Source organism: Papio anubis, chromosome 2 (genome assembly GCF_008728515.1).
Source record: "Papio anubis isolate 15944 chromosome 2, Panubis1.0, whole genome shotgun sequence".
Lineage (NCBI taxonomy): Eukaryota > Metazoa > Chordata > Mammalia > Primates > Cercopithecidae > Papio > Papio anubis.
In genome coordinates, this window is record NC_044977.1 from 70,928,134 (window position 1) to 70,955,737 (window position 27,604).

Here is a 27,604-nt window from a genome sequence, read left to right on the forward strand (position 1 = left end):
TCCACCCCTCTTTATCATGTCTTCCTGCTTTATTTTCTTCCTAAGTCTTGCTCTTATCTGAAATTACCTCATTTATGAATGAAATTATTTTTTGTTTCATGCCCCCCTCTGGATACCTCTCCTGTTCACCACTGTTCCCCCACTGTCTCAGAAAAAACAAACAAACAAACAAAAAAAACCAGATTTATTTGGCTTATGGTTCTTGGAGGCTGGAAGTCCAAGAACATGGCACTGGCATCTGGCAGGGTCATCACATGGCTGAAGGCAGAAGGGCACACAGGTTCATAGGAAGAAAGAGGAAAAATGTGGGCTGAACTTATCTTTTATTAGAAACCTACCTCCATGATAACTAATCTACTACTGTAATAATGGATTAATTCATTATCATGTCTTAAAGGTCCCACTTCTTTTTTTGTTTGTTTGTTTATGAGGCAGGGTCTCACTGTGTCACCCAGGCTGGAGTGTAGAGTGGCACAGTCTTGGCTCATTGCAGCCTCAACCTCCTAGGCTCAAGTGATTCTCCTACTTCAGCCTCCTGAGTATGTGGGACTATAGACACATGCCATCACACTTGGTTAATTTTTGTGTTTTTTGTAGAGATGGAGTTTCACCATATTGCCCTGGCTGGTCTCAAACTCCTGAACTCAAGCAATCTGTTCTTGGCTTCCCAAACTGCTGGGATTACAGGCATGTGCCCCCGCCCCCCGCCCTCCAACCTGGCCAGTCCCATCTCTTAATACTGTGAGAATGGCAATTAAATTTTAACATGAGTTTTAGTGGGGACATTCAAACCATAGCACAATGCAAAATGAAAATGTGGGATTCCTTGTTCAAAAATGATGAAGAACTTGTGAGACAGCAGAACACTAAACCAAGCATGAGGCCCTTCTGAACATTGAATCCTGTGGGCGTACATAGGCCACACACCCAGCTCTGATGTCCAATACCTGATAGGCATTCAAAACAATAATTACAAAATTATTTTTTGTAAAAATAATTTTTTACAATTATTTTTAATTGTAAAAATTTAAATATTTTTGTAATTTTGTAAAAATAATTACAAAAAAGAAAATTTTTCTTAAATTTGCAATGAATGCAAATTTAAGAAAAATCATCAGGTATCCAAGAAGCTCTGACATACAGATTGATAAAAGATTAAAAACGGAAACCAGCATGTGCGTGAAAGGAATGTGTAATTCCTCAATTGCAGAGTTGACTATGAGGTGACAAATAAAGTGATTACTCTTCTCTTTTTGAGAGATGCCAGGTCCAGGCTGCAAATTTGTCGAAGGTCAGAACCATGGTGTTTTCATCTTTGACTTCCTTGTAAGGCCTCTGCATGTATTTGATGCTCAAGAAATATTGGAGCTGAACTGAACTGTTTCTAGAGGCTGAATTAGAGAAAGATAGAAGTTATGAGGAAATATTTTTTTCTTTAGTGCGAACCTCACTAAACTTAGGAAGAGATGAGCTGGTCTTAAAGTTTGTCCTCTTACTTTATGACAAATGGTTTAGTTCTATGCCCGGCCATCAGAGTTTTGGAAAACTACAATACATTGCCTCTGTTGCAATTTTATGGTGCGTCTGGCATTCATTCAGTTTGTGAAATGTTCTGTGATGAAAGTGATACTTTTGTGATAAAACGCAAAGCTTCTCTTAAAGATAAAAGTCGGGATCCTGCTTCCACATATTTTTCCTTAAATTGGTGGACATATTTCTCTTGTTCCACCCTCACAGTCAATGAAAGCTGCCACAAAGTCACCAATACATATGTACAAGCTCACCAGTTAGGTGATCATCCAACTGTGTCACAATTTGTATTTTATAGGCACAGTTTCACATAGAAGCTCATATTTCATTTAGACCTATTCCAGGATATAGTTTCATTTTCAGTGGGACTCCTAAACATGGCTCCCCAAGTCTACATTCCCGAATCCCAGGTTAAACCTTGCCTTGTGTCTGGCTGCATGGCAGAAGGCATTTGGAAGAACATTTGTTTCAGGTTGGATATAGCATCAGCTTTGCCACTGTCCTGTTCTGGTCTTTGAATGCCAGTTACCTGGGACCCCTTCTGATTTACTGATTGCAAAACTCCTGTCTGATACCCCACTCCTGCAGGAATTATCCATTTCCTCCCATTTCCTCAAGACTGAATCCCTGGCACCTATGCCCTTGTCCCATCTTTGCTCCTAAAGCCCCACCAAACTCCCCAATCCTGTGTTTATAAGCACCCACATTCTCGAACAGTGTTGGTCAGTGGACTAATGGTGTCAGATTCCAATTATCTTTTCTCACACAAACTGACATATTAGATAGGATCTTTTTGTTCGCAAATAAAGTTTTGTTTGAAAATCAGAACTAGCTTGAGCAGAAACGGAAATTATAGACTCAGTAACTGAAAAAGCCAGGGAATGACTTCAGGTTCAATGGCATTTAGTAATTCAGACAATGACATTGGAGTCTGTCTCTCTCCAACACTTCTGTCTGGCATGAGGTTTCCTGGTAGTCCCAGACTCTCATCCAAGCAACTTTGTAACTCCAGAACAAACAAAAACAGAGATACTTCTTCTCTGATCCCTATAACTAATGGGTATGGGGTGTATTCGTAAGGGTTCTCTAAAGGGACAGTATTAATAGGATACTATATATAATATATATTATATTGTATGTTATATGTTATATATAATATGTTATATATTATATGTTGTATGTTATATAATATGTTATATATTATATGTTTTGTTATATATATTATATATATATATAAAGGGGAGTTTATTAAGCATTAACTCACATTAACTCACATGATCACAAGGTCCCACAATAGGCTGTCTGCAGGCTGAGGAGCAAGGAGAGCCAATCCGAGTCCCCAAACTGAAGAAATTGGAGTCTGATGTTCGAGGTCAGGAGGCATCCAGCATGGGAGAAAAATGTAGGCTGGGAGGCTAAGCCAGTCTTGTCTTTTCACATTTTTCTGCCTGCTTTATATTCTAGCCACTCTAGCAGCTGATTAGATGGTGCCCACCCAGATCAAGGGTGGGTCTGCCTTTCCCAGCCCACTGACTTAAATGTTAATCTCCTTTGGCAATACCCTCAGAGGCACACCCAGGATCAATACTTGGCATCCTTCAATCCAATCAAGTTGACGCTAAGTATTAACCATCACATTGGGGTAGAGTGATTTTATTGGTCAGTCTGGAATCACATATTCATCCTCTTTATATGGGGATATGGGGTTCCCCCCAACCCCCAGTTATTTGGATAGTGGCCCCATAGAAAAGCAGGGATCCTGTTTCCTAATTTTTTTTTTTTTTTTTTGAGACGGAGTCTTGGTCTGTCATCCAGGCTGGAGTGCAGTGGCGCGATCTCGGCTCACTGCAACCTCTCTCTCCCAGGTTGAAGCAATTCTCCTGCCTCAGCCTCCCAAGTAGCTGGGAAGACAGGCATGTGCCACCACACCTGGCTAATTTTTGTATTTTTAGTAGAGACGGGGTTACGCCATGTTGGCCAGGCTGGTCTCAAACTCCTTACCTCAGGTGATCCGCCCACCTCAGCCTCCCAAAATGCTGAGATTACAGGCGTGAGACACTGCGCCTGGCCTCCTAATTTTAATACTCCTGATAGACTCCCATCTCTATGTGTTCTCACACCATAACCTGAGCTTGCCCAGCCTCCTCCCGAATTTGATCTGTCAACCTTCACCTGGCCCTCAAGCTGCCCTGGCCTCCTGGTTTTAGCCTTGCCTGATCTAGCCCATCTTGCTGCTGAAACTGGCTATCAAAATTCTGATTGTCCTTCAACAGTGAAAACATTTTTACCATACAATCAGAAATGTCCCACTAGTTCTCTCAGTTGACTCTCCAGCCCAGTAAGAAAAGGTACCATGTATTGAGTTTTTACTGTTATATGTTAACAAATAGAAGGTTCTCTCAAATAAAGTACTATAATAATTCCCCACCTTCCCAACGAGAAGACTCAGAGCAAATGTTTTGGGTTAACCTATATAAAAGTTTAGAAATGTATATGAGATATTGGAAAATTTACTCCTTATATTAGGAGTGTCATAACACTTGTTATGCAGATTAATAACTGGAGTGATTTCTTTCTTGATTGAATAATTTTATTCAACTTCTTCACGTGCATCTGTGTGCTGGCACTGAAACAAAAGTCTTCTTTGAGTCATCCTTGTATCACAGCACAGCATCTCCACTTCTGCCCAAGTTGTTTGAGCTATATAGCACTTCTTCAGTCTCCATATGTGATACTTTTCTGGGAATATCATTGACCAGCATTTTTTTTCCTTTTTCCATTTATCCTATAAGTATATATGCATGAAATAATGTTTAAGTAACTTGTTTCTTCTAACATCCAACCCCTCCAATTGGGAGGTCATGTGCTCACAAATAATTACTAAATCTGTATTAAAGGTTTTGCCTTTTCTCACCTTTTCTACTGATATCATCAAGTGATTTCTATTTTCATCCAAATTTGGCATTGACTGAAGTTGTCACAGGCTGCCGTGTCTTCCCCAGACAATATATTGTGGTCATAGTAATTAGAGTCTTTGCAAGGATTTGAAGATAAAGCTGCTCCCTGGTTTCTGAGGGATTAACATTTTGTGGGGGTAAAGGGAGGTACCCCACCCTGTATTTAGATGCCTGTGGTATCTCCCAGGCAAATTCTTTGAGCTTTCCATGAACTATCTCTTTTAATTCCCCCAGCACTCCTGAAGGGTATCAGGATTTTTATCTCCATTTTACAAAGGAGGGAACCAATTCTCAGAAAGATCAAGTAACTTTCCCACAGATATATACAGCTGTAAAACACCAGGTTTCTCTGACTCTAGAGAGTCTTGGAGACTTAGTCTTACGGTTATGTTCTTAACCGTACCATACTCTTGAGCAAAATTCCAGACTGTTCTTTTTTTCAGGTGGGAGGAGCATGATACCCTGTCACAAGCTTTTACTTAATCATTCTTTTTTTAAAAAAAAGTAAATTTATTATTTTTCCTATATTCTATATGTTTTTCTCTCTTCCTTCAAGCATAATGTATTTTAATTATTTCCTATTCACTGAATGACTTTAATAGTAATGATTTCATTAAATGCAAATGGTGAAATGAATCTTTTCTGAGACCACATCACTCTGCCAAGATTTTCTGTTGTGGCTGGCATCTCTGATTAATTTTACTAAGGTTGTTCCATGGAATTCTGAGTTTCTTTCTGAGTGGAAAAGCTGTTGACATCAACTGGCTGTGAGTAGCAAAGTTGAGTTAAATATTATTTTTATTTATATTCATTAAATTCCCAGCCTCATCCAGAACAAGCGTAGAACGAAGAGCCGAAATTGAAGTTTAGATTTGTACATGGCATTGCCTATCTCTGAATAATTACCCAAACTAAAGCTTGCATTATCAATGAAGTTTAGAAAACAGTAGATGACATTTCATCATGTTTTAAATGTGTAGTAAAGAAAGCCTTTGAGTGGCCAAAAGAAATAGCAGAAGTTTTTCAGTTGTTTTTATTTTCCCATTTCTCCCGTGACTCATATTGAAAGGCTTTTGTTTCTAATCAAAGCAACAAACAGTATGGTCATTTCCTTGAGATTATATGGCAGCGGAAGGCGTCGGGGGTTTTTAAGTTCCTACTTCCACTGGTTTGTAGTTGGAGAAAATGCAAGCACATGCGCGCACGCGCACACACACACACACACAGCACACAAGTCACACAAGTGCTTAATACGTGTGTCTTTTGTCTTAAGCACTGTCTTCAGTTCCTTTAAATGAGCCGAGGTCATGATGGTTCAGAGGTAAGAATGATTTTTTTATGATCTTCCAACTGCAGACTGTGTAACGGTGCTTCTTCAGCTTTAACTGGCATTTCATAGCAACGTCTTGGGCAGATTTTAATATTGTACTGGGGGTGGACTAATCTAAGAACTAATATTGCAGAACCCAACTTGCGGAAAAGGAAATTACAAGAAATGTTTATCTTCACTCTTTTGAAGGAATTACTTTTTCCAAAACGGAGTTGGATGTGCTCTGTTTGATACCTAAGTGAAGATGGTCCTTAAAGACGCCCATCGTCCAGAGGGTTTTCCTGTCATTGTTTTAATGCTATCTTTGCTCCTTTAAAGGTCGTGAAAGGCTGATTTCTTATTTTGCTTTAGAACTTTGGCAAATATGAAGTATGTAATTCCACCTCATCACCCTTTCTTCTGCTCCCACCACTCTCTCCTTTTTTCTACTTTTTCTTTTTTTTTTAATTTTAAGAACTTGAGTTTCTTTATGGATGTGGAAAAGACAGAGAGAGGGCAGGAACTGTGTCAGTAAGCAGCACAAAAATGCTCTTTGATTTATAATTGTTCATCGTTTCATCAGCAAGATGTGTTTGGGGCCTTCCCTGTTTTTGTGAACACTTGGCAACAAAAATTCTGTGGTGTCCTAGAGCTCATTAGCAGCCCCTCTGAAAGGATCCTTTGATGTGGGTCCCTGTTTTGCCTCCAGAAAGAAGAAGGAAAATTGAATTTTGTCCTCCAGTCTAGTTTGTGGTGAGGATTCTATGTGATCAGAATTCAGCAGCTCAAGATAGAAACCTCGGAAATGCCATTTTTGGGGACGGCTTCCAATTAATTAATAAAACTTTTATTATTTGTCAGAGGAAGTCCTACATCCTTATTAAAGGGAAGGCTTTTTTTCTTTCCTGCCTTGTAATGTGGTTATGGTAAACTCATTAAGTCCAACTCCATGTGGCCATTTTTCTTCCCTGATGGGTAGATGTTGATGGTGGAGGGGAGGAATATCTGGGTAAAAAACAAAGGAAATTATCTCATCCAGTAGACTGCAAAACTGTGGGGGATAGAAGGAAGTCTGTAGAGGAAGTGGGTAGGATTGGGTAGAGAAGAGAAAAGTCAAAGAAATTAAATATATCACAATAGGAACTGGAATAGCACCCTTTTGCCATAATATAACAACATAATAGTGTAGCCCTAGAAATGAGTCCATTATCTCTAAATCAGTCCTATCTAAAGGTATCCAATATCTGAAGAAATGGAAAAGAATATAATCTTATCCAAATGCAGTCCTGTGACCTGGATTCTAAGTGGTATTATGGTGACCTAAAGCCTCATTATAAATGATCCTGTTCTTAAGATTCAGGCCATAGAACCTCCTGAGAAGTAAGACTGTCTAGTTATGCAGCCCTTTCAGGGCTCAGAAATTACAGCTCTTAGCAAAGGGTCTAAAATATTCCCAGACATACCACGTTCCACTCCAGAGCATACTCTGTGTGTTCCACTGTGTTCAGTCCTACATTTGGAGTATGCAGGGAAGTTGTTACTACTAGAATGGAGGTTCCTGCAGACAGGTAGAGATGTGGAGAGAATTCCCAGTAACTATCAGGAGGCAGGGTGATGGGTGGTGGACAAATTTTATTGGCTGAGCGGAATTGTTAGATATATTTATGCCATGGAACATTTCCAGAAGAAACCTTGTAAGTCACTTTGTCCAATCTCCTCATTCTGTTACTGAAGAGATTAAAATCCAGAGAGGATGAGGAATTTTTCTAAGACTTCCTATCCCATTAGGGGCAGGGCACAGCCTGGATTCTGGATCTCCTGAGTTCCGAATCTATGCTCTGTCCACCCTTTGTCTTTTCTGGGCCAGAGGATGATTTTGCCTAATTTCCAGCATCTCTGAATTTCATGCAACAAGAATTTCTTTTCATGGGTGCGTGCATCTTGGAATAGAAAGGTGGTAGCTGCATCTAAATGAGATTCTGCTTTCTGTTCTGCATGGCTTCCAATTGCTAGCAGAAGCCTGTGCACAGGTGCACAAAAGACCCCAGGAAAAGAACTACATGTCTTGTCTCTTATCACAAAAAGCTATAGTGCTAGGTAAAACTATAATAAAACACTTTCTCTTTGTTTCAAAAATATTGTGACAACCTGAAAATCTTAGTGAGTTCTCAGCAGAGGCCTGTCTTGGGATCATAATTCAAGTATGAGACTTACATTTGTCCCTGAGGTAGATTCTGTCAAGCTCCAATTAAGACTTTTTTCTCGCTTGATGTTGGAAAACTAGAAACATTTTTAAATGCAATATTTTCCTAAACTGGAAAAGTAAACCTGAGTACAGGTAAACTATACATTAATATATGTTTATGTGATTTGGCAATGTTGAACAATCAATTTATTATTCCAATAACAGCAATCTAAGAAAAGGAAGGTATTGGGCATATGCCCTGTATACTTCACATGCTTTTCTTCTTCCCCCACTTAGAGGAAGCTTTTGTAGATGGGGCTGTAAAGGTATGCACACTTCTGTTGTCTTGTATTGGTTTATTTTCTCCTTTGGTTTTCTTTTCTTCTTTCCTTGTAAATTGAAGTGAACAATTCTGCAGACGTTGTACTTACTCTTTCAGGAACACATTTTTATACTATCATTTCTATTAGGTGTTTCTAGATTCAGGTTTTCTAGTCAGGAGGGACAGTAGTCCAGAAGCTGGTCTTCTATAAAGGAGAATCTTTATCCTATACAACAGTATGGTGCAGCTGAAAAGCCCAGTAGACAAGAGAGAGAGAATTGGACTCCAGGTCTAACTCTGCCACTTACTGACAAGCTATGTGGTCTTGGGAGCTAATTTTTCCTATTCAGTCCTCAGAATCCACATTGATGAGTGAAGGGATTAGACTAATGCTGAGGCTATTTTTCAGCTTAGAAATGCTCTGTGACTCCTAATTATTTGTAGTTACTTCCCTATTACCCAGATATATTACAGCTCTATCTGTCATTCTGTTTACCTCCATCTCTCTCCCTCTTTCCCTTCCTTTCCTCCCTCCTTCTCTGCATTTTTCCCCTTTCTTTCTTCCTTTCCACTGATATTCTCCTTTTCACATAGAAAGAAATTCAGGGCACAGACTAAAATGGCCCAGATGCCTGTAGAGCCACTGGCAGTATATGGATAGGGACAAACTAAGTAAGGCAAGGTTGGAAATGGAGAAATTACTTATGCCACTAATTGGAGTCAGACATTGAGATGCTGTCTAGGAAGAAATCAGGATCTTTGGTAATGGATGCAACTCTTAGATTGAAATTTGACACTGGCCCTTGGATTCCAAATTATTTAAAAGTCAACACATATTCTCTGGGTATGTACTGCACCAGCAATGTGTCAGACTTGGGCTTACAGAGGTGAATAAGAGGCAGCCACTATACTTATGAGGCCATGACCAGCTGGGGAATATAAATAGGAATTCTCCAGTGACTCTCTGTAGCTCCTACAAGCTTGACTTTTAGTTCATTTGCAACTCACTCTTGGGGAGTATAGAAACTGTTAAGACGAGCCGGGTGTGGTGGCTCATGCCTGTAATCCCAGCACTTTGGGAGGCTGAGGCGTTCAGATCACTTGAGACCAGGAGTTTGATACCAGCCTGGCCAATGTGGTGAGACACCGTCTCTATTAAAACTACAAAAATTAGCCGGGCATCGTGGCACGCACCTTTAATCCCAGCTACTCGGGAGGCTGAGGCAGGAGAATTGCTTGAACCCAGGAGGCGGAGGTTGCAGTGAGCCAGGATCGCCCCACTGCCCTTCAGCCTGGGTGACAGAGCGAGACCCTGTCTCAAAAAAAAAAAAAAAAAAAAAAAAAAAAAAGCTGTTAAGACAAAATGGCTGTAAGTAGTGGAGTTTAATTAATATGATTTTTAGGTCAAGAGATTAAATTGACAGGGGTATATCCAGGTAAGAATTGAATAATATGAACTAAGACAAACAAACAGTGACCCTAAAGCATTCAGGAGTCCACGGTTAAAAATTCTGTTTTTGATAGGCTCTATCCACACTAAACAGACAAAGAGAGGAAGTGTCCAGAGTGGAGTGTTAGCATGAGGCTTTGCATGTAAATCCTACTTTGTCATTTACAAACTGAGTGACCTCCCCTCTGGGCTTCTGATGGGGGTAATTAAAACTACCTTTTCAGCCTAATGCAGTGGCTCATGCCTTCAATTCCAGCACTTTGGAGATTGAGACAGGAAGATCACTTGAGGCCAGGAGGTCAAAACCAGCCTGGGCAACATAGCAAGACCCTATCTCTACAAAATTTTTAAAAATTAGGCAGGTGTGGTGGTGTGCCTCTGTAGTCCCAGCAACTCAGGAAGTTGAAGCAGGAGGATCGCTTGATCCCAGGAGTTCGAGGCTGAAGTGAGCTGTGGATTGTGCCACTGCACTCCAGCCTGGGTGACAGAGCAAGACCCTGTCTCTAAAAATAAAATAAAATATTTTAAAACTACCTTTTAACAAATCTCTCCCTATCCCTTCTTCCCCTACCCTTCCTAGCCTCTAGTATTTGTTAAAGGATGCAAAATTACAGCTAGACAGGAGGAATAAGTTCTAGTGTTCTATAGCACTATAGGGTGACTGTAGTTAGCACTAATATATAGTTTCAAATAGGAGGATATTGAATGTTCCCAACATAAAGAAATGATAAATGTTTGAAATGATGGGTATACTAATTACCCTGATCTAATCACTATAGATGATATAGACTATTATCAATTTAGAATTAAAACTACATTTTAATGTTATTGAGGGGGTTAGAGCTAGCATCTGGCACTGAAGTACCTAATAAGTGGCAGTTACTTTTGTTTAATAATATTATCATACAACTATCCCAAATATGGCAAATGATGACAGTGGTGTCATAAAAATATTTAGACACGATCAGAAGATTGAGTGTACAAAGTAATGAATGGGTAATCTTTTTTCAGGGCCTGTAATGTTCATAATAATATAAATAGAAACCAGTTATTCATTAGCCCACATCCGAATCTCTCTGCATCTTGACAGTGTCTGGATATCCCATCGGCGTTCTGTCATTTGGACACATGAGATCACTTGACTCTGCACTTTGTCTGGATTTCACTGGGCAAAAGTTCACAAATAAGTAATCACAGTATGTCCATTGCAGACTTTGGTCTTGCCTTCAGGTCAAGTGTTCATCTTTTTAAGGACCTGTTTCTCAATCACTTTAAGGACATGGACCGAATACAAATCTGGGTCCAGGAAGTTATAAAAAGTCTTCCTGGAAAGATTCTCATTAACATATTTTGCCTATGTTTATGGGGGGAAGTATTTGCAAGCTTCTCTAATGTCATTAGTAGACCTGAGAGAGGTCACAGCTTAAGAACTACAGCCCTAAGTGAGCTGTGTGTATCTTTCAGAGAAATGGTGAGAAACCATTTGGCCTTTGTGTGTGATGCCTGTCTTAGTCCATTATTGTGCTGCTACAACAGAGTAACTGCAACTCAGTAATTTATAAAGAGCAGAAATTTATTTTTCACAGTGTGAGGCTGGGACATCTAAGATCAAGGGGCTGGCACTCAATTTGTTAAGGGCCATCTTGCTATATTCTCACATGGCAAAAGGCGAAAAGGCAAGCTTGCCAAATGCTGCATGAAGTCTATTTTATAAGGGCTTTAATCCCATTAAGTAGAGAGAGCAACCTTCAAGGCTTAATCACCTCCTAAAGGCCCTGCCTCTTAATACTACAGACATTGGCAACACCTGAATTTTGGAGGGACTACGAATCATAGCAATGCCCAAGAAACAAGGTTTTCTGGAACTCTTTAGCATCTAACTGTATTTGAGCCTGCCAGAAGTGTGGTGTCCTGTAATTGACATGGGCTCTATGGAAGGTATTTAGAATGTAAGAGCAAGCTTTGCCACCTCCACTCCTGCAGCTATTTATACTGTTCCTCTGGGAGCAGGAATCATACCTTTAGCAACACCAGGTGCAGAGAAGGCAGATTCCCTCTTGGTATTTGGCCTTGTGTTGAGTTGAGAGTGAGGTCATTCTAGTGGGACCTGAAAGTAATTGCTGTATTCACCATTAGAACAGTCATCTGGCTTTAGGGGATTCATCTGTAAATCTGCAGAGATTTTTTTTTTCAGTAACCACTGCATTTGAGTTGGAAGAATAGGAGGTTGTTCGTGGTAACTGCACATCTCCTAGTGCCCACCTTGAGATGCAAACAGCCCTCTTCATTAGAACAAGGACTGAGGTCCAAGGAGCCTCACTCGTCTTGCTTTACAGTATTCTTTTTTCCTTCTTTTTGAAAGAAACCATTGATCAGTCAGTGATCTTTTAACTACTATGTATGAAAAAGAGTGCCATGGTGTCTTCCCAATTTTTGTAAAATGAATATGCAACTCCATTTTTTATTTTTTTATTTTATATGCAACTCCATTTTTAAATTATTTTTTGCAACTCCATTTTTTTTATTTTGCGACTCCATTTTTTATTTTTTATTGAGTAGCCTCTTTTGCAAAGTGCATGCTATAAGCTGAGAGTACAGTGGTTAGCAAGACAAAGTACCTAGAGGCAGACATTAAATAACAAAATACATCATTATTTAAACACAATTGTGAAAACTGGTGCAACAAAGAAGTATAGAGAACTAAAAGACAATTAAGCTCATAGTAAGAGCTATGGAACCCAAAACTATTCGAAACACTCTGTGTGCATCAGCTCACTTAAACCTCATACTGTGTTACCTCCATGATGCAGATCAGGAAACCAGGTAACAAAGAGATGAAGTCGTCTGCCCATGGTGGTGACACTGGCAAAGCATCTAAGCCATAATTTGAACCCTGGGTGGTCTGACTGCAGGATCTTCACCCATAACCACTGCATGACGGCTCCTATGAAAACATGACTTTTAGAACAAGATCACATCCTTTGCAAAAACATCGATGGAGCTGGAGGCCATTATCCTTAGCCAATTAATGCAGAAAACCAAATATCATATGTTCTCACTTATAAGTGGGAGCTAAATAATGAGAACACAGGACACAAAGAGGGGAACAACAGACACCAAGGCAAGGGTAAAGGGTGGGAGGAGGGAGAGTATCAGAAAAAATAACCATCAGGTACTGTACTATATGCTTAGTACCTGTGTGATGAAATCATCTGTACACTAAACCCCCAGGATGTGAGTTTACCTTTATAACAAACCTGTACATGTACCCCTGAGCCTAAAAGTTTAACAAAAATAAAAAACAGAAATAATGACTTTTAATCTATGTTTTTAGAGATGAGTTGGGTTAGTCAGGCACTTTCCCCACCCCCTCATGCCTTGAGCTAGAAAGGAGATCTTACAGAGGAAGGCAATGTGGCTGGGGCCCAGGGAGTAAGAGGAAATTAACACAAGACCAGGGGAAGAGTGGGCAGGAACCACGCAGTGCAGGGCTTGGTAGGCCGCCTCGGGGATGGGAGCTTTTTTCTGATTGAATTAGGTTCAATCAGAACCTAATTGGTTGGCTCTGAAGTTAAACTGCCCCGTCAAGAATCCTCTCTCAGGGGACCTGCGTGCCTGTGATATGAAGCCACTGAAGGGTGTTCTCCTGAGCTGGCTGGCTGATTTCACATCAATTTAATATCGTGGATGTGGAGGGCGGGCTGCCTGGGGATATTTCATCTGTTTTGCTGACTTGTCCCACGGACGTCTCTCCCAAGTCAAAATGTTTTCCGCCTTTTTAGAGGGCCTGCGGGACTATATTTGCCTTTTTTGTTTTCATTTTTTTTATTATACTTTAAGTTCTGGGATACATTTATTTTTCTTAATGGTTCATGTAGCTACATCGTTCCTGTGACAGGTTCAGTAATTAATAGTCATCATGGCTAACGCTGAGTGCCCGGCACTGTGCTGGGTGCTTTCCACAAATTCTCCTGTTGCCTTCTCAATTCTGTGGGGCAGATACTGTCATTATCCATATTTTTCAGATAAAGAAACAGACTAAAAGGGATTAAACGAGTTGCCCAGAGTCCCACGGGCTAGTGTCAGAGTTAGGTCTCGCACACAGGCTTTCCTGATTCCAAAGTCCATGCTTGACTCTCCACTGTCGCCTCCCCACATGTGGAACTTCTTATTTTATGGATGCAAAAACTGTCCAAAGTTAATGATAGAACTGATTATAAAACTCAGGTTTGACATTAAGTTTCACTTTCTAGGCCAATAGTTAAATCTCATAAGAAAAAAAAATAAAGAAAATGAAAGGAGACTGAACAGAACACCAGGACCTTCACCATGACCTGAAGCAGGCTTGCAAACATGTTACACTTTTACCAGCCCACAGACCAGCTGAGTCAGTCACACTGGCATAAATAGAGGAATCTAAAGCAAATGGCAGCGGGTGTGTAGGGATCTGTGCTTGGATATTAACCCATGAGGAGTCTGGGAGAGAGAACAAAGGGGCAGAGAAGAATAGTTTTAATAGGTATTGGGTGCTTACTATGTGCCAGGCACTGTGCTAAGTTATTTATAGCTATTCACTAATTTGGTTTTATTGGTGTTTTTTGTTTTTTAACTTTTATTTTAGTTTCAGGAGTACATGTACAGGTTGGTTCTGTAGATAAATTGAGTATCATGGGGGTTTGGTGTACATATTATTTTGTTACTCAGGTAATAAGCATAGTACTCAATAGGTAGATTTTTGATCCTCACCCTCCTCCTACCCTCCACCCTCAAGTAGGCCTTGGTGTCTGTTGTTCCCTTCTTTGTGTCCATGTGTACTCAATGTTTAGCTCCCACTTACAGGTGAGAACATGCAGTGTTTGGGTTTCTGTGCCTTTATTAATTTGCTTATGATAATGACCTCCAGCTCCACTCATGTTATTGCAAAGGACATTATCTCACTTTTTTATGGCTGTGTAGTATTCCATGGTATATATGTGACACACTTTCTTTATCTGTTCTACCATTAATGGACATTTAGGTTGATTTCATGTCTTTGCCATTGTGTTTGTTTGTTTTTGTTTTTTGAGACAGTCTCACTCTGTTGCCCAGGCTAGAGTGCAGTGGCATGATCTTGGCTCACTGCAACCTCTGCCTCCTGGGTTCAGGCAATTCTGCCTCAGCCTCCAAAGGTAGCTGGGATTACAGGCATGCGCCACCATGCCTGGCTAATTTTTTTGTACTTTTAGTAGAGACTGGGTTTCTCCATGTTGACCAGGCTGGTCTCGAACTCCTGACCTCATGTGATCCACCCACTTCGGCCTCCCAAAGTGCTGGGATTACAGAAGTGAGCCACCACACCCGGCCAAGCCATTGTGGGTATTCACTCATTTGATCCTCACAACAACCTTATGAAGTTGGTCGTGTTTGCATGCCCATTTTACAGATGAGTACCAGTGCAAAAAGCCTTTTGGATTATTTCTCATTCTTCCATTTTTGCCTCACTCACTCCAGTCTGGTCTCCTCACAGTAAGCAGACTTATCCTTTATAAATAGCCCCAGATTATCTTCTCCATGCCTAAAAGCCTCCATTGGCTTTTTGCTGCATTTGAAACAAACTGTATACTTCTTACTATGGCCTACAATGCAGTGCATGAATCTAGCCCAGTGGTTTCAGACTTCAGCAGGCATGAGAGTGACCTGGAAGGCTGTGAACACACAGATTGCCGGGTGCCACTCTGTATTCCTAACAGGCTCCAGTTGATGCTGCTGTCAGTCCTAAGACCACACTTCAAGAACCACTGATGAGCCCCTCATTAACTCTAAGCTTGTCTCTTGTTCTCTCCCTCTTGGTGACCAAGCTCCAGCCACATTTGTTGCCTTTTCTTTTTCTTCTTATATTGTGCATTCTCCATAGGGTGACTTCACCCCCAAGGGAAGTTGTAGTTGGTTCTTGAGGGGTAAAGAAAATCTTCGGTATTAAAATTTCAGCCCTTCAAAACTCAGTTCTCAGCGGGGTGTGGTGGCTCACACCTATAATCCCAGCACTTTGGGATGCTGAGGTGGGCAGATCACTTGAGGTCAGGAGTTCAAAACCAGCCTGGCCAATATGGTGAAACCCTGTCTCTACTAAAAATATAAAAATTATCTGGGCATGGTGGCATGCACCTGTAATCCCAGCTACTCAGGAGACTGAGGCAGGAGAATCACCTGAACCTAGGAGGTGGAGGTTGCAGTGAGCTGAGATCGCAGCCTGGGTGACAGAGTGAGACTGTCTCAAAAAACAAAAAACAAAAAAACCACAAGTCTGTCCTGCCCAGCAGACAAGATATAAAGTATATCTGTGGTATTAACATTTCATGGGGGAGGAAGGTATTGGGGGGAAAAGGTGCCTAGAAAGGCTCCTTAAGAGTGCAGTTATGGGGCCAGGTGCAGTGGCTCATGCCTGTAATCCCAACACTTTGGGAAGCCGAAGTGGGCAGATCACAAGGATGCAAAAATTAGCCGGGCATGGTGTTGCGTGCCTGTAATCCCAGCTACTCAGGAGGCTGAGGCAGGAGAATTGCTTGAACCTGGGAGGCAGAGGTTGCAGTGAGCCGAGATCACGCCACTGCACTCCAGCCTGGGCAACAGAGCAAGACTCCATCTCGGGGGAAAAAAAAAAGTGCAATAATGAAAAAAAAAAAAATAAGTTATGCAACAATGTCTTAACCCAAGTATGTTCTGCCTCAGGGCCTTTGCACTTGTTGACCTCTGTCTGTAACATGCTTTTATCAGATCTGCCAAGGCTGAATCCTCATCATTGCTATTTCTGACTAAATGTTGCCTCCTCAAATAGCCCTTTCCTAACTGCTTTATTTATAGCATTTTAGAGAGTGTCTCACTCTGTCACCCAAGCTGGAGTGCAGTGGTGTGACCATAGCTCATAGCTCAGGGCATAACTCATAGCTCACTGCAGCCTCAAACTCCCGGGCTCAAGCGATCCTTCTTCCTCGGCCTCCAAAAGTGCTGGGATTACAGGTGTGAACCACTGACCCAGCCTGCTGTGTCTAAAATAACAACTCTCCCCATCACATTAGTCTGTATTCTCATTTTCATGGTACTTAACACGATCTGAAATCACCCTGTATGTTGCTTGATTTGCTTGTTTCCTGGCTTTCTCCTTCGCTGGCAAGTCTTTGAGAGAGGAGCACTTGACTCTCTGGCTTGTGTCACTGTTGAGTCCCCAGAGCCTATTATAAACTCTGGAACACAATAAGAGCTTGATGAATATTTGTGAATATGTGAATGGATGCTAATTACACAGTGGATAAAGCAGTGGAGCTAAGATTTGGACTCAGGTGCTCAGATTTCAAATCCCCTATTTAGCAACTACTGAAACCCAGGGGTCATTGAATGGAAGGTACCCAGCAGGAAGAATGCTGTCACAGTTAACTGGGCCTACAGATGACAGTGCTTAACCTCTGAGTTATACAAAAGACACAGTGAAGAAGCAAAATTTTCCCCCTAAATTCCCCAGATCATTTAATTTCAGTCCCACATTGTATTTTTTTTAATTTTTTTTTTTTTGTAGAGATAGGGTTTCACCATGTTGTCCAGGCTGGACTTGAACTCCTGGCCTCAAGCAATCCGCCCACCTCCGCCTCCCAAAGTGCTGGGATTTATAGGCGTGAACCACCGCACCTGGCCTCCCCATCATTTTATTTTCTCCCATGGCTATCACCACCAGGAGGAAGAGAGGGAGGGGGACCTCAGTGGTGATTTTATGCTAAGGATTATGGGTAACATCATCCCCCCATTTTACAAATGAGACTGGGGTTCAAAAAGCTTAGTTAAGTGTCTAAGGCCACAGAGTCAGTGATTAAAGAGGATGTGAAGCCAGCCTGCTTTGTCTTCTTCTGGAGCCTCTCCTTGAGGCTGACACACCTGATCATAGACTCATTATCTTAAGAGTGTTAGCCATATCCAGTGGCCAGCACACTCTAGACACTTCTGTTATTGTAGAGAGACCTGTTAGAGATGGATGCAAGAGATTTTCCCTTTTTTAGCCTTGCCTCTGCTGTCTTGGGAAAGTGGGAAGTTTGCTTTAAATGACATATCTCATGATCTGTAAATAAAAGAAAAATAATTTCTGGTCACTTCAATTATGGCATAAGATTCAATTATCTGACACCCACCCTCACCGTCTCCCCAACAAAACTGTGTAGTCACTACTTTATCCTCAAAAACCTGGCACAGAATAGGTGCTCAAAAAATAGTCATTCGCTGGAAAGCCAACAAAACAATGAATGAAGCCAGCAAAATGGACCATGTTCACGATTTGATGGAAATTGGATATTTTATTATGTAATCAGAAGAAAGAATGATAAAATAGAGTAATTGCCAATTACAGGGAAAAAACAGTCCAGACTGTCCCCTATGTTATTAAAGCTTAATTAATACCTTACTCCTGTGCTGCAGAAGAGGTACCTATGAATTTCTGTAGCAACTAACCAGAACTCAAATTGGCTGTAACACAGAGACCATTGTAATGGAAAAAAACTGAAAGTTCTACAAGGATTTCTAATTCTCAACCAAAATATTCATGGAAATCTGGGGGTGATCTGGCTCATTTGACTTTTTCAGGTTCATATCTTTTTTCTCCACGTTCCATCCCTGTCTGCACCACGGGATTCCCTTTTCTTGTTTAAGCAAATCATTTCTCTTTGATGAAACTCTTCCTTGCGCCAGTGCACTAAAGCCTTCAGGACTCTGACAGTAGTTGGAATAGTTCACAAGCCAGAAAAACCAGAGCTTTTATCTCCAGGACTGTTGCCGAATTCTCCAATTTTTTTAAAAGTGTGTATTTTTTTCATTGACTACAGCAGTCTAATAAAAGGCTTCAGGGACTGGCAGGCTGAGCCACCGAGGCAGCCAAGACCGAGCACTGCAGGTTCCCAAAAGCATCCCTGGTTTGGGAGAGCTGCATTCAGCTTACAATTCTGGTTTAATGTGATGGAAAGGCTTCCCACTGTAAAAGGCACAAGATGAAGCATTGCATACAGGAACTGGCTTATATCTTAGTTTGATATTTTTAAACTCTGCTTTTTGGTGAATGCTCTTGTTAAGGACCAGGAGATGGTTTGAGGCGATAGAAAAAAGGAGTTCCTGGCTGGGCACCGTGGATAATGCCTGTAATCCCAGCACTTTGGGAGGCCAAGGCGGGAGGATTGTTGGAGCCCAGGAGTTTGAGAATAGCCTGGGCAAAATTGCAAGACCCCATCTCTACAAAAAAAAAAAAGTAGCAAAGTGTGGTGGTGCACACCTGTAGTCCTAGCTACTGGGGAAGCTGAAGTAGGAAGATCATTTGAGCTCAGGAGTTCAAGGCTGCAGTGAGTCATGATCGCACCACTGCACTCCAGCCTGGGCAATGGAGTGAGACCCTGTCTCAAAATAAATAAAGAAAAAGAAAAGAAAGAAAGGAACAGCTATCAGGAGTCTTGTCTCATTTACCTTTGTGACCACAAGGGAGGAAGAAGTCCCTGGGGAGTCAGACAGGTATGATACCTGATCTTGACCTCCCTCTAAGTAGCCGGTGACTTCAGGCAAGCCATGTGCCCTCTCTGAGTAGCTGCTTCTTTGCGCCTCAGTGACCTCATCTGTAAAATGGGGGTATGACATTTCTGGCACATTGAGACTCCTTGTAAAGTTCAAAAGAGGAAATAGAGGTGAAAGCACTAGAAATTTAAGGCACTCCAGACAGGCGAGGTGATGATGGAACATTCAGACTAGGTTTGTTTTTGTTGTTGTTGTTGTTGTTTTCAGACTAGGTTTGTATGTGGCCAGACCTGCCTGCTCCCTTCTCTTCTGCAAGGTCCAGGGACAGAGTGGAACCTGCTCACCACCTGCCCGGCACCTGAACATGGCCTTTGGGAGCATTCATCCTGAAGGAGTCTGTATCAATTGCTTGGTGTGTGTTTGTTTGTTTTTTCTGAGATGGAGTCTCACTGTCACCCAGACTGGAGTGCAATGGCGTGATCTCGGCTCACTACAACCTCCGGCCTCCTGGGTCCAAGCAATTCTGTGCCTCAGCCTCCCAAGTAGCTGGGATTACAGGCGCCAGCCACCGCACCTGGCTAAGTTTTGTATTTTTAGTAGAACCAGGGTTTCATCATCTTGACCGGGCTAGTCTTGAACCCCTGACCTCTTGATCCACCCACGTTGGCCTCCCAAAGTGCTGGGATTACAGGCATGAGCCACCACGCCCAGCCAATTGCTTGATTTTTATTAGTGAAAAGTATAATATTATTAACAATTATTAATATTACCATTTATAGAGTGTGTACTCTGCCAAATATTTTATATATCTTATCTCATGTGAGCCACCCAGCCCTGGGAAGTGAGTGTGCTCTGAGTTTCTCCATTTTCAGACAAGAAAACCAAGGGTCAAGAGAAGTGAGGTAAGCGATACAAGGTCATACAGGTGGTATAGAGCAGAGCTGGAATTTCAGTCCAAGTCTGTGCTCTTGACCCTCACACTTCTTAAATAATTACACCGTACTTTAAAAAGTAATAATATGGAATGCTAACAGTGCACTAGGCAAAATTATCTCCATTTCACAGCTGCTACTCAGACAGGATACATGGCTTGCCTAAAGTCACCAGCTTTAGTTAGAGGGCGGGCCAGGATCAGATATCATACCTGTCTGACTCCCCGGGGACTGCTCCCAAGCACGGCCCTGTGCCGAGGGGCTGAGTGGCCAGCTGCATCCAGTGTTATCCCCCTGCCTAAAGCAAGAGTGATCGAAATTTCAAATTCTGGAATTTAATGACTCCTCAATGAGTTTGCATAATCCCCTGTCCAGGCCACTCTTACCAGAAGCACCAACGCTTTTTTAAGTGACCCCACTCCACCCTCCCCACCCTTCAGAAATACTATTCAAGAGCAAGTCTAAGAAACAGCTTTGAGATAGGGACACAGGGGAAAATATTTGGTTCCCTGGATACAGCCTTGAGTGTTGGGTGAGATTTCCTCTCACAAGACACGTCCCTTCTGATGGAGGCAGAACGGAACTGAGATTAGAACAGAGCAGAACAGAAGTGGGAGAAACTTGCCGACAGAGCATAATGACATGTGCTCAAATCTGCTTGTGAATGAAAAAGCTGGAAACGTCTTCCACCGGTGCTTTAAGGTCATGGCAGCCTCCTTCAGCAGGGAAAAGATTCCAGAAAGATAGCAGCAACACAACTGGGAGGCATCTAGCAATTAAGTGGCAAAAGAGGCCGGGCATGGTGGCTCACACCTGTAATCCCAGCACTTTGGGAGGCTGAGGCAGGAGGATCACTTAAGCCCAGGAGTTCAAAACCAGACTGGGCAACATAGTGAGACCCTGTCTCTATTGTAAAATACATAGATAATTTAAAACAAAAACAAAAACAAAAAAAAAAAACAAGGCAGCCGGGCAGGGTGGCTCACGCCTGTAATCCCAGAACTGTGGGAGGCTGAGGCGGGTGGATCACGAGGTCAGAAGTTCAAGACCAGCCTGACCAACATGGTGAAACGTTGTCTCTACTGAAAATACAAAAATTAGCCAGGTATATTTCCGTGCGCCTGTAATCCCAGCTACTCAGGAGGCTAAGACAGGAGAATCGCTTGAAACCAGGAGGCAGAGGTTGCAGTGAGCTGAGATTGCCCCATTGCACTCCAGCCTGGGTGACAGAGTGAGACTCCATCTCAAAAAAAAAAAAAAGGCAAAAGAATCAAAACATAATGTTATATACCTTGAATATATACAATATTAAAAAAAAAAAAAAAGACAAAGGAGTCACTCAGCTTCAAAGAAGAAATTGGTAGAAAACTCAGAAATGGAGCAGGAGATGGAAATGAAGGAAGATTGACTCATTCGTTCATTCCACAAATATTTATTGAGCCCCAGGAGGAGCTAGGCACTATCTTAGGGGCTAGGAAAACACCAGGAAATGAAACAAATCTCCGCGTTTTTGGAACTTACATTCCAGTGGCAAAAGAGCTGGAAAGGCAAATGACATGGAGGATCTGATATTAGAGTTGCCATCCAAGGTCAGGAGACCTTCATCAATGAGCTATGCACTGCGGATTTCTTGAAGTATAATAATAAATTTATTTTTAACTAATCCCAGCACTTTGGGAGACCGAGACGGGCGGATCACGAGGTCAGGAGATCGAGACCATCCTGGCTAACACAGCGAAACCCCGTCTCTACTAAAAATTACAAAAAAAAAACTACCTGGGCGTGGTGGCGGGCGCCTGTAGTCCCAGCTACTCGGGAGGCTGAGGCAGGAGAATGGTGTGAACCCGGGAGGTGGAGCTTGCAGTGAGCCGAGATCTGGCCACTGCACTCCAGCCTGGGCGACAGAGCGAGACTCCATCTCAAAAAAAAAAATAATAATAATAATAATAATAAATTTATTTTTAACTTTTAGGTTCAGGGGGTACATGTGAAGATTTGTTACACAGGTAAACTCGTGTCACGGGGGTTTATTGTACAGATTATTTCATCAGCCAAGTATTAAGCCCAGTACCCAATAATAAATTATAACAAATTCCAGCACTTTGGGAGGCTGAGGCAGGCAGATCACCTGAGGTCGGGAGTTCGAGACCAGCCTGGCCAACATAGTGAAACCCCGTCTCTACTGAAAATACAAAAAAAAATTAGCTGGGCGGTGGCAGGCGCCTATAATCCTTGGGAGGCTGAGGCAGGAGAATCGCTTGAACCTGGGAGGTGGAGGTTGCAGCAAGCCAAGATCATACCATTGCACTCCAGCCCAGGCAAAAGTGTGAGACTCCTTCTTAAAAAAAAAAAAAAAAAAAAAAAAAGCTGGGCATAGTGGTGCATGCCTGTAGTCCCAGTCAACTTGAGGGCTGAGGTAGAATAATTGCTTGAATCTGGGAGGCAGAAGTTACAGTGAGCAGAGACTGCGCTATTCCACTCCAGCCTGGGTGACAGAGTGAGACTCTGTCTCAAAACATAAAAATAAAAATAAAAAAATAAATTGTAACAGTCACCTTTATGCTGGTCTCTGTTTGCCAAGTTCTGTGCACAACAACCCTGGAAGGTATTAGTAAATCTATTTTAGAGATTCAAAATAGTAAGTCCTACTAAAGTTAAGTAAGCTGGGCTTCGAACACAATTCTCTCTAAACCTGAAGCCTCTGTTCATCTTTATCACGTGGTCTTTCAGCGGCCTCCACATCCTGAGTGTTCTGACTATCACTTTCTCCACTGGCATGCTGGTAAATGTTTCTCAGCTGTTACCGGAAAGTGGTCCTGATCCAGAGCCCAAGAGAGGGTTCTTAGATCTGAAGCCGGAAAGAATTTATGATGAGTCCATAGAGTAAAGTGAAAGCAAGTTTATTAGAGAAGTAAAGAAACAAAAGAATGGCTACTCCATAGGCAGAGTAGCACCGAGAGCTGCTAGATGGTTATTTTTATGATTATTTCTTGATCATATGCTAAACAAGGGTGGATTATTCATGAATTTTCCAGGAAATGGGCAGGCGGTTCCCAGAAATGAGGGTTCTTTCCCTTTTTAGATGATATAGTGTAACTTCTGGACATTGCCATGGCATTTGTAAACTGTCATGGTGCTGGTGAGAATGTTTTAAAGTATGCTATTGCATTATAATTAGCGTATAATGAGCAGTGAGGACTACCAGAGGTCTTTTTTCCTCACCTTCTTGGTTTTGGTGGGTTTTGGCTGGCTTCTTTGCTGCGTACTGTTTTATCAGCTGAGTCTTTATGACCTGTATCTCGTGATACCAGCCCTGCTGACCTCCTATCTCATCCTGTGACTAAGAATGCCTGACCTCCTGCGAATGCAGCCCAGTAGGTCTCAGCCTTATTTTACCCAGGTCCTATTCAAGATGGAGTCACTCCAGTGCAAACACCTCTGACACAACCAGCTCTGGGGAAAAAAAGGACACTGATTTGCAGCACTTGCCATTTTCTGTGGTATAAATACTCTCACCTTGACTGACTTACTGATCTGGGAAGAGATGAGCAGTAGCATATTATTAAATGGTATTACTGCCATGCAGATACAATAACCACAAGAGCAAAGGTCATAGTAAATGTAGTAAAACAATTGGAAAGTGAAGAGTTTTTTTGCCTTTGCTTTTAATGCAATTTATTTCATTGTAAGTTCATGTACTTTAATATTGGTTGTATCTAACAACCAGCTTGAAAATAGGACAGTGGACTTTTGTGAGTGGCCAAGAGCCGACTCTCCACCACCATTCTGTCTCTCAAAAGATCTTTCCCCCCAGTTGTATTCCCTGGTGCTTGCCAAGAAATGTGGGTTTTTTTGACTCCTTTTTCATATTTCTGTGTTCTCCTGACCTGTGGCTTCCAGTTTTGTTTTTTTTTAAATCTTTGAATCCCACATTAGCTTCAAAAAATGTCTGCATCGCATTTGAAAACACAGCCTGCATTAGGCGTCAAGGAAGTTTCATAACGAAATAATAGAATCCTGTAAGTTGAGAGGAAATATTTCTTCTGTGATAGTGAAACAAATCCTGGATGTTAAGATTAAGAATTTTTCTGTATGTCCCAAATGAGTTTGACTTTTCTGTTTTTACAATTTGGTGATGCTTTTCTAAAACCCTTACCCAAATACGATGTTTCTACCAACAAATCAGAGATAGGCTAGGACTCTGGACCTCATACAATCCGTTTGTCTTAATTATAAACTCCCTAAGGAGGGCTTGTATCAGCCTCTACCTATACACGAGTCACAAAAAATAAAGAGACTTGGAAAGCATAAATCAGAGACATTCTAACAGGGTTGATGAAAAATTGAAACATGAAAACTCTGACAGTAAGCATGTACTCCAAAATTAATGTAAAGTCGATTCTGATTTTCTCATTAATTTTTGCCAATTCTTAGGTTCTCAGGACTGAGTATGTGATTTGTTTGCTTTGTGAGTGGCTTCCATTGAGCCCAGGATTTCCAAATGTATTATACCATGAATAGACAATACCTAGAATATCTTTAAATTACAAGTACTGCAGTTAATTTTCAGTATCTCTTCACACAAGTTACACTTGAGACTCTTAAGTTTTTGAAAGACACAGTACTTTTCTGCACCTTCCTACAGGTTGTTTTTCACGGGAAAAGAGAAAACTGACAGTTGGCAAAGCAAAAAGTTTCCAGACCACAGGGTGTCTGCTACTTGCATAATCACTGAAGCCAAAATTTCCATTTTCTACAAGGCGACTGGAGCACTTTCATTTCTGGTTAACCTGAACTGCAGATGAAAATGAAAATCCCCCCACCCCCCAACCCACAGGCTGTGCTCTCAGCTTTTCTTGGTTCCATTTTTGTGACTTTTCCTGTTTACAGTATCTGTGCCCTCCCATTTTTTTTATTTTTTATTTTTTATTTTTGACTCATTGATACTGTACCATGACGTCTAAAAATACAGCCTAACAACTGGTTTTAAGCAACGAGGCTGTTTCTTTTGGGAGAGGAACAGCAGAAATATCCTGCATGTTTTTCTGAAAATAAACATTTGACAGTCTGAGTTTCTAATTGGAAAAGCACAGTCAGAATGTAAAGAGAATCTTGCTTTTCACTGCAGTTTCTTCCATGTAGGTATATGCCCTGATTTTTCCCTCTCATGTTGTTTGTTGAGCACCTTTTTGAGCTTGGCCCAGCGCCTTATAAACTGTGGGACCTCAGACAAGTTATTCTCAACCTCCTGGAATCTGAGATTGTGGAAACTATCTGCTTCACAGGGTAGGTTTGAGAGCTCAATGGAGAAAATGTATGTAAAAGCCGATGACATAGACAAAGCCATCAACACATATTAACTTGCATTTTATGTAGGTAAGAACAAAGGTATCCTTGCCCAAGACATGACTGGTCACAATCAAATAAGGTGTTAGAGTTTACCACCTTCCTTCCCCAGCTTTGGACATATGGACAGCTAAAAATGGTGGTTGTAATTTAGTCTGTTGATTATCACTAGAAAAATGAGATTAAATGAATCCCCAGCTATTAGGTTTTTGGGTCTCTCCAGGGTTTAACTGCTGGGTTGATTGTCAGCTTAAATATGACAGCTTAATGTCTTAATAATGTAGAAGAGGCTGACCATGGTGGCTCATGCCTATAATCCCAGCACTATGGGAGGCTGAGGCGGGAGGATCACTTGAGCCCAGGAGTTCAAGACTAGCCTAGGCAACGTAGTGAGACCCTGTCTCTACCAAAAAAAAAAAAATTCATTAGCCAGGTGTGATGGTGTGCACCTGTAGTTCCATTTACTTGGGAGGCTGAGGTGGGAGGATTGCTTGAGCCCAGGAGGCTGAAGCTACAGTGAGCTATGGTCATACCACTGTACTCCAGCCTGGGTGATAGAGAGAGAGACCTTGTCTTAAATAATAATAATCTAGGAAAACTTTTTTCTTGGGAAAAATAAGCACTTAAGCAAATTAAAATAACCATTTCTGGAGAACAGGATAGCACTCAATAGCTTAGACATTATTTCCTCTAATAATAGTACTCACGGCACGAGGGTAAGGGTAAACTGGTAATACATGTCAAGCACTTAGCACAGACCCTAACACCTAACCTATACTCAATAAATGGTGTATTACTGATGATACAATTATCATCTGTACTTCTAAGGTAGAGTTTATAAGTTCAACCTACCTTAATACAAGAGGCAAACCCAAATGAGACTGATTTTGTATCCTTTCCATTTCATAGGGACAGAAACTGAGATTTAGAGAGACCATGATATTCTCTTAGATAAATAGCAGGGCTGGGACACAAACCCAAACCTCCCGACTCTAAATCCTGTGCATGTCTCATTGACACCAGACTGGTGTCTCCTGGTGGCCTTCAGCTCCAGGCTTAATAAGTTGCTTTGCTTCTTTATTTTTCTTTCTTCCTTTAAAACCTGGCTTTTCTTTTCACCAGACTTATGAGATCAGGCTAGAATCTGATAAGGGATTGTCATTTATGAGAATGCCCTCCCCAGGGAATGTCTGCCCGAAGCTGGCTGGAATTGCTTGCCAGGTTGGCATTAGAGCTGCAACAATGGCTGTCCATTGACTGGCCAGCCTTTCTTGTTTACTTTCTCCCAAACTCTGTCAGGCAGAAAGGAGCATGCAGTTAAATGTTTAGAAAACACCAGCAGCCCTCCAGTCTCTACTGGGAGCCACTTGATCAAGAGCAGTGGTCCAATATAAGTTCACTCCATCTTTTCTTTCTTTCTTTCTTTCTTTCTTTCTTTCTTTCTTTCTTTCTTTCTTTCTTTCTTTCTTTCTTTCTTCCTTCCTTCCTTCTTTCCTTCCTTCCTTCTCCCCTTCCCCTTCCCCTTACCCTTCCTTCCCGTCCTCCCCTCCCTCCCTCCTTCCCTCCCCTTCCCCTTCCTTTTCAGTGTCCACTGTTGCCCAGACTTCAAATTACTAAATTAGCTTTTTAAAAGCTCCACAAAACCTTTGAAAGCATGGGCTCAAGTAGTCTTTCTGAGCCTCTCAGTAGATAGGATGACAGGTACACACACCAGACTAATTTTTTTGTAGAGACAGGTCTCACTCTGTTTGCCCAGGCTGATCTCAGAGCTCCTGGGCTCCGGGCAGTACACTCAGCCTTCCAAAACATTAGGATTACAGGAGGGAACCACCGCACCTGGCCTTCTCCATCAGTTTCCTCATTTCTTGTGCTTCCTGGGTAAAGAGAAGTGAGTTTTGCACATGCTTAGAACTCAATTCTATTGCCAGTTTATCTACTTCAGAGCCCTTATTACCTGAAAATATCGTATTTGTTTAATTTTTTTTTTTTTTTTTTTTTTGAGACGGAGTCTTGCTCTGTCGCCCAGGCTGGAGTGCAGTGGCCAGATCTCAGCTCACTGC

General features: G+C 41.7%; 1 protein-coding gene across 3 annotated transcripts in view; it reads left to right on the forward strand.

The window, feature by feature from the left end:
- FRMD4B (FERM domain containing 4B) overlaps positions 1–27,604 on the forward strand; it is a 361,154-nt gene that overhangs the window by 179,655 nt on the left and 153,895 nt on the right. The window contains exon 1 of one of the 3 annotated variants that reach the window (XM_009200359.4): positions 3,525–5,808. The exons of the other annotated variants lie outside the window; for them this stretch is intronic. Coding sequence (XP_009198623.2) covers positions 5,782–5,808 — 27 coding nt within the window. The 5' untranslated portion in view covers positions 3,525–5,781. Of the gene's footprint in view, positions 1–3,524; positions 5,809–27,604 lie in introns of those variants that run through there. 3 annotated transcript variants of the gene reach the window in all.